This window comes from Scyliorhinus torazame, chromosome 20 (assembly GCF_047496885.1).
Source record: "Scyliorhinus torazame isolate Kashiwa2021f chromosome 20, sScyTor2.1, whole genome shotgun sequence".
NCBI classification, from domain to species: Eukaryota; Metazoa; Chordata; class Chondrichthyes; order Carcharhiniformes; family Scyliorhinidae; genus Scyliorhinus; species Scyliorhinus torazame.
In genome coordinates, this window is record NC_092726.1 from 14,483,534 (window position 1) to 14,496,644 (window position 13,111).

The 13,111-nt window shown below is 49.5% G+C and overlaps 1 protein-coding gene across 4 annotated transcripts; it reads right to left on the reverse strand.

Annotated features, from left to right (window-relative positions):
* Positions 1–28: 28 nt before the first annotated feature.
* Positions 29–10,715, reverse strand: tti2 (TELO2 interacting protein 2). Of its 4 annotated transcripts, none has more exons than XM_072485729.1 (8): positions 10,594–10,715; positions 8,563–9,295; positions 8,002–8,188; positions 7,279–7,371; positions 5,793–5,974; positions 5,063–5,206; positions 4,631–4,793; positions 29–171 (listed from the first exon to the last, which is right to left on the reverse strand). In XM_072485729.1, the coding sequence occupies exons 2-8, from the start codon at positions 9,246–9,248 to the stop codon at positions 91–93; spliced, it is 1,536 nt and encodes a 511-aa protein (XP_072341830.1). In that variant the 5' UTR covers positions 9,249–9,295; positions 10,594–10,715; the 3' UTR covers positions 29–90. The 4 variants fall into 4 exon arrangements, with proteins under 4 accessions (XP_072341830.1, XP_072341832.1, XP_072341833.1 ...); XM_072485731.1 differs by lacking the exon at positions 10,594–10,715 and adding an exon at positions 10,302–10,455; XM_072485732.1 differs by lacking the exon at positions 10,594–10,715 and adding an exon at positions 9,560–9,735.
* Between the last annotated feature and the right edge of the window lie 2,396 nt (positions 10,716–13,111).

The following is a 13,111-nucleotide window of genomic DNA, read 5'->3' on the forward strand; positions in this document are numbered from 1 at the left end:
AATATTTCCAATGATGATGGACTCGGGAGACTGTCAAGTTCTGCTCGTGTTTATTCAGGTTTTGTACAGTTAACAGTTCTCAGTGACTGGTTACACATCTTGCTGCACCCTCTGCAGACAGTCCAGCACCGTTGCGTTCTCACAGCTCTGGCGCACTCCTTCCAGGAGAACCTAAAGAGCAACAACAAAAAGCACAATCAAGTACGTCAGTCTCTTCTGCGGCTGGCTCTGTGTGTTTCAGAACAGGTTATGTGTTGGAGAGTGGAGCTCACTGCCATTTCACAGCACTATTCACATAAGTAGGATGGTGTGGGAGCCTGCTCTCGGCTTCTTTTAAAACCTGCTCTCTGGTGAGATTTCTTTTTTTAATAGATCTTTTTATTGGCATTTCCCATATTTGTAAACAGTTGTATATATACACATCACATTTTTCTCACCTGCGCTAATTTCCTTATTATACAGAGAGGTTTCGTTTGTCCTTCGTTTAACTGACCCGATGTGCATTTTGTTGCCCTCTGGATCAGCCTATGGTCCCTCCTCCTTTCCCGTTGTCGTCCCCCCCCCCCCAGCTTCGGCTGTGTTTTTATTTTCCGGACAGAAGGGAAAAAAGGGGGGCGCATCTCTCGTAGTTTCCCCACCTTCCGCCTAGCGCTCCCCCCCCCCCCCCCCCCCACCCCCCGGGTTGTGCAGTCTTTTGGTACCTCCTCTGTCTTGGTGTTTAAAAAAAATTCTTATTAGATTACTCCTCGTTGCTGGCCTCGAACAGGTTTTGGAATAGACCAACAAACTGCCCCCAAGTATCCAGGAAGCCTTCCTCTGACCCTCGGGTGGCGTACTTAATCTTCTCCAGGTGGAGAAATTCTGAAAAATCAGCGAGCCAGTCTGCAGCTGAGGGTGGTGCTGCCGATCGCCAGCCGCGCAGGATTCTCCGGCGTTGGCCCCCTTCCCCATGTGTAACTCTGGCTGCGAAGATTGCCACTATTGGGCATGGCTTCAGCCTCGCCCCCACAACCTTGGACATTGCCTCGGAGAATGGTCCTGAACCCAGCAAGCTTGGGGCAAGCCCAAAACATGTGGGTGTGGTTGGCCAGGCCCCTCTGACACCGTTCACATTTGTCCTCCACCTCCGGGAAGAACCTGCTCATTCGGGTTCTGGTCAGGTGCGCTCTGTGCACCACTTTGAGCTGCATTAGGCTTAGCCTTGTGCAGGAGAAGGTGGAGCTCACCCTGCTCACTGCTTCGCTCCAGAGTCCCCATCCCACCTCTGTCCCCAATTCGTCCTCCCATGTTTGTCTGGTCTCGTCCAGTGGAGTCTGGGCTCTGTCCAGTAGCTGTCCTGATATTTTCCCACATAGGCACAAGCAACGAGAAAGGGGGGGGGGCGCTGGCTGGCTATCAGGTCCTCTAGTAGTGTGGTTTCTTGGGCCCCGGGGTATCCCACTGTCTCTTTGCAGAGGAAGTGTTTTATTTGGAGGTGTCTCATTTCCTGTCCTTTTGCTAGCTTCCACTTCCTCGTCAGTTCGTCTAGTGTCGCCAGTCTATGCCCTACGCAGAAGTCTCTGACCGCCAGTGTGCCCCCATCCCATCTCTACGTTTGAAGGTGGTATCTAGCATAGCTGGGGGGAATCTGTGATTGCTGCTTATGGGAGCCATGGGGGACATTTTGGTTATCCCGAAGTGTTGTCTGAGCTGGGTCCACGTTCTCAGCTTGGCCGCTACCACTGGGCTTGTTGTGTATCTTGTTGAAGGGGATGGGAGTGCTGCTGTGGCCAGCGCCCGGAGGGTCATTCCTTTACAGGTTGCCTCCTCCATTTGTACCCAATCTGTGTCGGGTTCTTGTACCCATCCCCTCACTCTTTCTGCCGTTGCTGCCCAGTGGTACTATTGTAGATTTGCTAAGGCCAAGCCCCCTTTGATTTTCCTTCTTTGCAGTGTCTGTTTGGGAATTCTCGGGTTCTTACCATCCCCCACACAAACGCCATGATTAGACTGTCTACATTTTGGAAAAAGGTCTTGGGGATGAAGATTGGAATGGATCTAAACAGGAAGAGGAACCTTGGCAGTACGTTCATCTTGATCGTCTGCACTCTCCTCGCCAGGGAGAGTGGGAGTGAGTCCCACCTTTTGAAGGTCTCTTCCTCCTCCACCAGGCTGGTCAGGTTCCACTTGTGGATCTATGTCCAGTCTCTGGCTATCTGGATCCCCAGGTAACAGAATCTGTTCTGGGCTGTTTTGAATGGGAGCCCCTCCAGCTCTCTCCCTCCCCCGTTTGGGTTCACTGGGTATGCCTCTCTTTCACCCAGGTTAAGTTTGTAGCCCGAGAAGGTTCCAAACTCTTTCAGTATTTGCAGCATTGCCTTCAGTCCCTCCTGTGGCTTCAAGACATAGAGGAACAGGTCATCTGCATAAAGTGAGACTCTGAGCTCTTGGTCTCCTCTCCGGATTCCCTTCCAGCTTTTCGCGTCCCGCAGGGCTATTGCCAGGGGTTCGATCGCTAGCACGAACAAGGGTGGGGACAGGGGCAGCCCCGTCTTGTTCCTCTCTGCAGCTGGAAGTATTCAGAGCTGGTGGTGTTAGTTTGGACGCTCGCTTTGGGAGCGTTGTACAGGAGCCTCACCCAGGCGGTGAATCCCGCTCCTAGCCCAAGCCGTTCCAGTACCTCGAGGTATTTCTATTCGACTCTGTCGAAGGCCTTTTCTGCTTCCAGGGAAACAATCACCTCTGCTGTTCTCTCCTCGGGGAGGAGGGGGGGGCGGACATTATTACGTTCAGCAGGCACCTGTTCGCTGTGAGCTGCCTACCCTTGACAAAAACCCCGTTTGGTCCTCTGCGAGCACCTCTGGTACACAGCCTTTTGGCCAGGACCGTTGCGAGTATTTTCGCGTCCCCGTCGGATGGGTACAGTCCCCGGTAGAAGGTCTCAAATGCCCGATTGACCTCCTGGTTCTGTTACCAGTCTTCCTCTGTTATCCTTTACCTGCGCTATTTCCCTTGTGGCTGCCTGCTTTCTCAGCTGGTGAGCCAATAAGCAGCCAGCCTTGTCTCCATGTTCGTAGAAGGTCCCCCGTGTCTGGCGGAGTTGGTACTGCTTTCCTCGTGGATAGCAGGCTCTGGTGAGATTTCCGAGGCTCGCTTCAACAGCATGAGTAGAGGCTCCATTGCTTTCCGCAAAGAAAGCATTAAAAAGCAGGCCGACTTTTGCAAGCAGCTGCCACAGTCACACTCTGTTCTGGTCTGGAAGTCGATGTAGCTGTCTGAATATTTCAAATTCTTTGTTCAGTGGACAGTGTAAATGGTTCATCTTCCAATAATATTTATTTATGTTTTATAAATTTAGAGTACTCAAATTTTTTTTTTTCAATTAAGAGGCAATTTAGCGTGGCCAATCCACCTAACCAGCACATCTTTGGTTTGTGGGGGTGAGACCCGTGCAGACACGGGGAGAATGTGCAAACTCCACACGGAGTGACCCGGGAATCGAACCCGGGTCCTCAGCGCCGTAGGCAGCAGTGTTAACCATTCAATAATATTTATACATCTTGATAGAATTGATTGATGAACTGGGGTTCTGCCAGAGTGCTGCGATTGAATTTGGAACGGTCGGTTTTCCCAGGAATGGAGTGTCCCAGGCCGTGATAGTTAATCTTGTCGCCACCTAAATTGGCCAACTCCCGATTTAAAATGGCGAATGGCAAAGGCTGATGGGAAAGTCAGCCAACAAGACAGAAACCAGCAGCTGCAGGTTTGCTGCGTATTAAAACTCTGCAAAAGGCCAGACAACATCGATACCAGTGCCCATCAGCATAACAATGTAGCAGCCATCTGCATACTGATGAGCAATCCCCGGGAACAATAAGTAACATTTTGGACACACCAAGCAAAGCCAGACTCCTCGGCGCCAACGCAAAGGAGGTGAACGAGCACCTCAAGACCGCCCATCGATCAGGGAACCGCTCCAGTATTGGAGAAATCAAACCAAGCGATTGGGACAAAGTCCAATCACTTGGGACCAGGTACAGGGTCCACCCCGAAAGGCGGGAAGCCCCTGGGGACTCTCAGAGTTAAGCCCCAAGTTCAAATCACTCTCTTCGTCCTGCCCAGGTCACCCAGCAACACGAACCAACATTAACCGTGACCGGTGCAGTGACCACTGAACTCGTAAGTCTTAATTCAACGCTTGCTATGAGATAGGCGCTCCTAGCTACCAATCCGTACCAACTTCGAATCCCGCAGACTCAGAACCCGAATGAAAGGCCATTTGTTCCCCTGACCTGGTGGGCAAGTCCGAAGTTAAGTATAGGCCTGTTATTTGTAGAAGTAGCTTAGACGTAGAATTTGTGCATGAGTAGCAATTACTGTGGATAATAAATGTGCTTTGATTTAAATCTTACTAATCGGTGTATTGGGTTATTGATCAATACTCGGACTTGAACCTCGTGGCGGTATCATAAAGATACCTGGCGACTCGAGAGCAAAGGTAATAAAACAAAGCAATTGAACCAAGGAGAAAGTTAGCAACAATCTGTGACTTGGTTGTGTGTGGGGCTACTAGCTGGGGCCGAAACCCCTGAGTCTTCCTTTCTCTATCTTTCCCTCCCACCACCCCCCGGATCACCAGACACCATCTTACTGTCACTTTGCGTTCACAGCAACGATTGAGCAGAATCAAGCAGTGGGTTGCATCTTGCAACAGCTCCTCCTTCACCCGCGGTGGCGTTGGGCTCTGGTCAGTTGCCATATCGTATATGAATTTGAGTAAGGACTTGAGTAACACCTCCAGCCTCATGGACATTCTGGTCAACAACAAAGAAAAGATTGTTTTTTTAAAAAATATGTTTTATTGAAATTTTTTTCCCAAACAACAATTTTTCCCCTCTTACAAAGCAAATGCAACAATAACAATACAGACATTTTTAACAATACACAAGTAACAAAACCCCTTTATCTTTGACCTAAACTAAACCCCCCCTCCCCCTTCCCCCTGGGTTGCTGAGAAAAGATTGTTTTAACAGTTGCAGAGCTGTGCGCCAATCTGACAGATTCACCATAGTTTCAGTGATACCTGGGCCACGCCTGTTGGATCATACTCTGGAACGCCTGAAGAACACAGAGCCGGGCTGCTTCCTCGGGTCCGTCATACACCTCCAGGTATCCAAGAATCACCCTCTGCAACCGCTTCAAGTGACGAACAACCAGAATACCAAGCCTGGCAACACAAAGAAACACAAGGTTGAGTGGTCTGTACCTTGGTGGTGTACTCTGGTGGAGGAAGAGGGTTTGGTGTTCTTGTGTGTGAGTCAGGTTGAGAGGTCTGCATAACATGTGTACTACTTGTCCTCATCCTCTCCTGAAAGACTGACTCACCCGCTGAGGCACTGTTCAATCAATGTGGACCTGTGAGGTCCACACAAGTGGGTGTTAGAGTTCAGCCCACATCCTGTCCTCGCCCAGCATCCGAGAACACACACTGCAGCAGGGTCACTCAATAACAAGAAGGAACCCTGTCTGATTTCCACTGTCCCTGCCTTCGCCCGAGAGCACGGAGACTTCATTAGAGAGCCTACCACCAGTAAACACAACCGACCCGGCACACACTGGGATAGTGAAGCTTCCTGGTGGTCTTTCCGACTCAGTACCATTACTGGGTGGTGCAGAGAACCACTGAGCAATGGGGAAGAGTTCTATGTGAGACAAGTCTGAGATGGCAGGAATGCACTGCAACTCGGGTGAGGCAACACAAGGGCGAGTCATATCTAATAATGACACGGCTGCAAAAATGCAGCAGCTCTCACCTCTCTGTGAAGATGGGCAGATGCTTGGCATACACTCGTCGCAGAGGGATCTTGTCTTCAACCTCCATGTGGGTAAGAATCAGGCAGAATACTTTGTCATAGCGATTTGCTCTCTGTTGCCCTCGGGTGACGTGTGATTTCTCTAGAAGTGGGAGGAGGTCGAGCAGGCAGGACAGCACAGTCTGAAATAGAGCAGAAAGCAGCAGTTATGAGTTACATCAGGGGTCACGCCTTCTTCACTAACAACCTGGAACTTAGGATGTGGGAATAAAACACAAAATACTAAACACAGGAATTACAGAGCTGGTCAGGAGGCATGGGTGGACAAGCATAGAATTTACAGTGCAGAAGGAGGCCGTTCGGCCTATCGAGTCTGCACCAGCCCTTGGGAAAGAACGATATACTTAAGCCCACACCTCCGCCCTATTCCCATAACCCAGTAACCCCACCGAACCTTTTGGACACTTGGGGCAATTATTTTAATCATGGCCAATCCACCTAACCCGTACATCTTTGGACTGTGGAGAAAACCGGAGCATCCCAGGAGGAAACCCACGCAGACACGGGGAGAACGTGCAAATGCCACACAGTCACCTGGATCACGAGCTGTGAGGCAGCAGTGCTGACCACTGTGCCACCCTCAGAGAGAGTAAAAAACCGTGAACAGTTTAGTTCATTGACCCTTTTGAGAGAACTGGTCTCCAGGATTACTCACGACAGGGGGGGGAACGGGAGGGGGCAGGCAATGACATCCTCTTGAAATGTAAATGTAGGTGAAGGTACGGTTCAGAAGCTGACTGCCAGGACAGGCCTTGGGTTAAGAGGATGGGTAGGAGACAAGTCCTGAATCTGTAATTCCTGCGACATTCGCACGTAGAGGACAAGAATGGGGCAGGATTATATAAATGTCTCAGTAAAATATTTTTCAAAAATAAGAATGAGGCAGGATCACTCTCTCCAATCTTTACTCACCAACATGAATCAAATAATGGGGAAAATCATTCATGTGGACCGACAGTTCAGTCCTTACACCGTTCGGCTTGGCTCATGAATGGCACAACAGTTCAAATGTTGCTGGACTCAGGAGTCAGTGGTCTGTCCTGTGCAAAGGACCAGATATGAGGGAAGATTTGAAAATTGGGAGCTTGTAAGACTGCTGGCCTAAAATGTTTTTTAAAATAAAATAAATTTAGAGTATCCAGTTCATTTTTTCCAATGAAGGGGCAATTTAGCGTGGCCAATCCACCTACCCTGCACATCTTTAGGTTGTGGGGGCGAAACCCACGCAAACACGGGGAGAATGTGCAAACTCCACACGGACAGTGACCCAGAGCCGGGATTGAACCCGGGACCTTGGCGCCGTGAGGCAGCAGTGCTAACCCACTGCGCCACCGTGCTGCCCTCTGCTGGCCTAAAATTAACATGGCCGACTCAGAAAACAGGAAGCAAGTCCCCGAGAGGATTCCGAAGGAGCCACAACACTGACCTGAATGAGCGAGGGTTCTGGAGTGTATAAGTGATTGTAGAGAGCATGGTACACCACCTGCGCCCGGTTATACTGCAGAAGTTCTGCAGCAGGCTGAAAGAAGAGAACATGAAGCTGTCACACACCCAGAGACATTCAAGCCCGACCAATTCAGTGGACCAACACAGAACATTATTTTTAAGCAGCAGAAAAACCATTGGGCCCAACCATGTCCTTTTCAACCGAGCCATCATTGTCCTCAATCTCGAGCTCATTCTTGCTGTCCACTGGAGCAACTACCTATCCAAATGCCAGCGTTACATCTGTACACAATGCCATTTGGATCAATAGTTAATGCCTCATTGCAGAGGTGAAAAGAATATTCTTTCAGTGCAGGAAAGAAAGAAAACTGATTTTTCCACCATCTCAAAAATGGCAAAGTATTTCATATCCAATTAATTACTTTTGAAAATGTAATTGCTGTTGTCATTCAGCAAACTCTCAGAAACACTCAATAAGATGACATGGCCAGGATACTGCAAGAACTCCCTATTCTTCATATTGTCCCGTGGAATCTCTACCATCCACAGAAAACTCGGGAACAGGCATGTGTCACACTTTTGTCAGAAACACATCTCAGCCAGACTTCGCCTCAGCAATTTGCCGTCGACTGGCCCCCAATGTGATTTCCCCACACTCCACCCCACCTCACCTCATGATCCCCACTCTCCGGCCTCCACGTACCACATTGTCAATGATGTGCTGGAGACACCTCACGCCCAGTATCTTATTCTCTGTCCTGTAGTCGTCTGAGAAGAGGAGGGATGGTGGCAGCACTACATCCAGGTGCTCAGCCAGCCATGGCCTCCTCACCCTCTGCAGCAGCCACCGAAATACATGTTTTGTGGCTGGATTCAATTTCCACGTGTTTCTGTAAAAATTTGCACACACAAATCGGTTACCGGCACTCTGTTAAAAATTGGAGGGAAAATAACACAAAACAAAGGAAGTGCACTGACATGACACACCAACTCGTGAGAAAATCTAACAGCTGGAGGAGAGAGTTGTGTGCATTTCCTGCTGGGAGCATGGGATAGATGATGAGTTGCAGGTACAGCATTATAGAGACTCAACACAGCTCAGCACAGAATGACACAGTGTAGAAACTAGCTGTGGCGGAATGAATTATTTATTATTCGATCCCCCTCTTCCTTCCAATTTAGGTTAGTTACAATGTCTATCAAAGGGAGATCACCTGGTGGAACAGCAGAAATGTCCAACAATTAAACACTGGTTCAGACTCACTTGTTCATTTGAGGTTTCATAAGATGCAGCACAGCTCCCAGAACTCCCCTGCCCTTCTCCTCCGTCCCACACAGGAGCTCCGTGACAGACTTGCATCCCGCTGCCTGCACTCCAGCTGCCAACAGCTCGTCTGCAGCTAGCCGAGACGCTGCACTGGTCCATGCCTTCTCCTGGCAATGTGTTGCGCAGAAAATAACCAGATGTGGCAAAATGGCTCTCAGAACACAGTCTGGCGAAATGGTGGGGAGGTGAGACATTGCTTGCTCTGGCCTTGCTGATAGTTTACTGAGGAGAGGTTGAAATGTTTGGGCCACCCTGCAGGCTCTCTCTGGTATCGTGTTATATGCACTGTCAGGCAGCTCACCACTGTCAGTCTCACATAAGGGCAGTGCTGTATATTGGGTCAGAGCAGCTGTCAGATCGACATACATTTGAACAATGTCAGACACATCATTTTGGCAGCAGCTGAGAAGCCAGAGAGGGTCACCCTGCAGGAACAAATCCCTTGCATCTTCCAAAACGGATCTGTTGTGCCTTATTAGTTTCTCATTTGATAAATCCCCCAGAATTTTCCTTAGGATGTGCTCGACTGTTGGGATTTGCTCCCTTCGATAACTATCCTCTTCCATTGACCTGCTTTTGCCTGCTAGGTGCAGGTTCCGAATGATTTCTGAAGGATCCTCCATGATATCGTTTCCTTGGTTTGGTCCACAATCAAAAATTCATATGTCGCCTAGGAAAAAGACGTCATTTTTTTATACTCTAGTCAATGTACCAAGTACCAACAGAACACGCATACCAGCCCTCAAATGCTCAGGCAAATGTCTCAAATAAACTACTCAACATCTCGAAGAAACAAGTTTGTTTCGATGTCACTAGCTTTCGAAGCGCTGCTCCTGCTTCATCTGAGGAAGGAGCAGCTCTTCGAAAGCTAGTGACATCGAAACAAACCTGTTGGACTTTAACCTGGTGTCGTAAGACTTCGTACTGTGCTCACCCCAGTCCAATGCCGGCATCTCCACATCTAAGAAACAAAGCAGACTATCAAAGTGCTTACAAGGGTCACTTCTGAGACCTCAAAGGTGTACATCTGTCGTGGGGATATTAAAACATAAACCACCTGATTTATTTTGACCCTGACTTTGCAGAAACCTCAGAAAAAATAGTTTATCCCAACAGCAGAATTCTTTTGTGCTGACCTATTTATCCAAAACCCACTGGCGTATCACAGTGGCAGGAATGTAGATTTGCAACTCGAGCCCTGTAAGGTTCGGTACGTTGCCATAAGGGTGTCCTTTCTTTGAAATCTATGGCACGCCCAAACACTGTGGATCTGTGCACATTCCTGACCAGGTCGACACCCCTTGAGTCAGGGGACAGGCAACAAGACAGAAGCAGACCCCAGGGCTGATCCGTCCAGAAAGTCCCACGTGCCAGGGGGTCTTCTCTGCAACCCCCCCCTTCTAGGTGCAGAGAATCAGAGAAAGCTGCATTCAGCTCATGCTCCAAACATCTCTCAACATCCACCCCTCCAATCTCCAACATGCTGTCGACGTATTTGGTGAAAAACTTAAAATTAAGGAAATGTTGCTTAAAAAAAAAATAAAGTAATCGAAATAAATAAATAAACAAATGGACAGCAGGCTGCAGAATGGAAGAGATCTGATGGCAGCTGCCCTGGACACACAGGGCAGAGGGTGCTGTGCATTTCCCAGTGTTTGTTGTTGTTGTTATTGTGCCTGATTTCCCTCCGCCTGTGTTGTTGATGTCCCCACTCCAAAGCTTCTTAGTCCCATCTTCTTAAGAGTCAGCAGCAAGCACGCCGAGAAGCCCCGATCTCTCTGGCGGGGCAGCAGGCGCCTCAAGCTGGTGAAATCCTCCAGGCTTCAATCTGCGGCCCAGGCCCAGGCCCGGGCCAGTTCCATCCACCCCTCCCTCCTCCACCACCACCACCACCACCCCCCCCCCCCCCCCCAAGCTGCTCGCCGCAGCAGCAGCGCCTCTCGAGTCCATTGCAAATAAAACGCTCACCTCCCTCTCCGGCGCCGGCTTCCGGTCAGACGGACCTGAAAAAAAGCGCCATCAGCGAGAGAGTGTGGAGAGAAAAAAAAAAATCTCCCACCCGGACCGGATGTCCCGGCGGACGCCGCCAATGCAGCGGGTGCCACCGCCAACCCGGCTTGCGAAAATCCGCACCTCGCTTCTTTGGTTCCGACCCCTCCAGCCTCAGCTTGGAGACCCTCACCGCTCTGAGACACTGACACAACCTAAATTGAACAAGTCTCTCTCTCTCTCCTCCCCCCCCCCCCCCCCCCCCCCCACCACCACCAGCAGACACTTTTCTTTCAAGGGACACAGACTGTCAACATCTAAATTATTACAAATTATTTGTGAGACTGAAGGAATTTGATCAATGGGGTTTGGAGGCCGTGCCGTGGTGGTATTGTCGCTGGGCTAATAATCTCAGAGACCTGGGGTAATGTTGCGGGGCCCCGAGTTCGAATCCCACCGGGGCAGATGGCGAAATCTGAATCCAATACAAATCTGGAATTAGAAGTCGAACGACTACACCTTGAAACCATTGCCGATGGTCGTCAAACCCCATCTGGTTCACCAATGTCTTTCAGGGAAGGAAATCTGTCGTCCTAGCCCAGTCTGGCCCATGTGGCTCCGGACCCACAGCAATGAGAACTCTTAACTGCCCCCCCCCCCCCCCAACTAAAATGGCCTAGCAAACCACTCAGTTCAAGGGCAATTAGGGATGGGCAACAAATGCTGGACCAGTCGTTGACGCCTATATCCCATGAACAAATTTTTAAAAATTAAATCATAATATATTTTACAGTGTCTACAATGCTCTCTTGTCCCTTTGGTCTCACCTGGTTGTGGAGGGCTTCAAGTGTTCTGGCAGGCAGTGTAGGCCTGTTCCACTCCAGGGTTATCTAGGTATGGGATTAATAACTTATTCACATGTCAATGCAGTTCATGTTCGGGCCCGGGCAGCTTTATAGGGTTTATGTTGACTAAACCGGTGTCCAATTTAATATTAGCACATAAGCCAGGGGCAGAGGAGCAAATGGTCCCGAACCCCTGTGTTTCCAATCTCCAGTCTTGGGTAGTGGCAGTAGCAATTTCAATAGTCTCCAGGTTGCTTGTGAACCCTCCTATTTTCGCTTTCTGCCCATTCTCGGTTGGCCAAATGAGTTCCCCTTTCCCACAATCAATTAAAATCTCAGATTCTCTCATTAAGTCCCATTATCGTTCCTTCATTATTTTTACAAACGTAAAATCGCATTGGTATATACAAATGATTAATTTCCACCAATGTGGTTTCAATTAGGTAGGCAGGTGTTTTACTTCCTCCTACCCCGGTGATATAAATCATTGTATTTGAGGTCGGCAGGGGGAGGTCAGTAATTGATATAGATGTGTCCACCTGTGTCTACCAACATTTCACATTGTCGGCCCCCCACCAGTGCAGACACATAAATCCTCCCCTCTATTTTGCTCTTAATTATGGGGGCCGCAAACCGTCAGTCTACATTCTCCTCAGTCCCCTGCTTCCTACCTTCCGCGGCGGACACGCGGCGGGGCCGAGGTTTGCCATGTTTATCCCAACATGTAGCCTCTGTGTGCCCGTTTTTGTTGCAATAATTGCAACGGGGTCCGCCATTCCCAGATCTGTTTCCCTTCTTTGATGGTCGACATTCGTTCGCGAAATGTCCCTTTCTGACTTCCCCTTCTGACCCCCGTTACCAGCGTAGGCGGCGACGTGCTCCTGTTTTATCTTGACTTGGTGTTTTTCCTCTCCGCCTGGTATTCCGCAGGCCCATTCCACTAACTCATCATACTCTCGGAGCGCTACTATTCCCATTTTTAAAATGGTCTGCTGGTTAAAGGCTTGGATAAAGGCCCGATCAGCGCGTGCAGGGTTTACTATTCCTGAACATTCTTCGTAGACCCGGAACAATCGTTCCCTATATTCAGAGGCTCCCTCTCCCTTTTGTTGCTTCGTTGTGGTAATCTTACTCCAATTAGTTGGTGCCTTTCCCAGGGCTGTCTGCACTGCTGTTTTGAATGGGGCGAAGTCTGCCTGTTGAGCGTCCACTTCGAAAAGGAGGCCTAATGCCTGCGCCCAGACGCCAGTCTGGTGGTGATTGGTCTGTCTGGGCCCCTGTACTAGCCTCCATTTATTCTGAGGGCAAGCGGCTCTGACCAGCTGGTGAATATCCCGCAAATGCAGTTGGTGTCCTACCCTCACGGTATTCTAAGTCTGCCCAAAATTTAGCATTTGCACTTCGGAGTTGTAATTTGCCCAAGGAATCCAATACTTGCTGTCTTTCCCCGGGAGTGAAGGGTTTATAAGTTGCCCTTGGTTGTACCTCAGTTCCTGTCCTGGTCACCGGGGCCATATTACATTCTTCCGTATTCCCTGAGGTAGATGGGGGGGCTGTTGCCTCCTGTTGTGTTGTCTCATAAGGTGGAAGGGGACCCCAATGATTCGCCTCTAACAATTGATCCCTTTTTTCTAATTCCCTGACCCTAGATT

Bases quoted from the DNA above. Each gene is read 5' to 3' on its own strand.
- tti2 (XM_072485729.1), bottom strand. From the start codon at position 9,248: ATGGAGGATCCTTCAGAAATCATTCGGAACCTGCACCTAGCAGGCAAA. The intron at 5,207-5,792 runs GTGAGAGCTGCT...TTGTGTTGCCAG, and splicing joins CTGCCCATCTTCACAGAGAG to GCTTGGTATTCTGGTTGTTC. The intron at 4,794-5,062 runs GTATCACTGAAA...GTTGTTGACCAG, and splicing joins ATCCAACAGGCGTGGCCCAG to AATGTCCATGAGGCTGGAGG.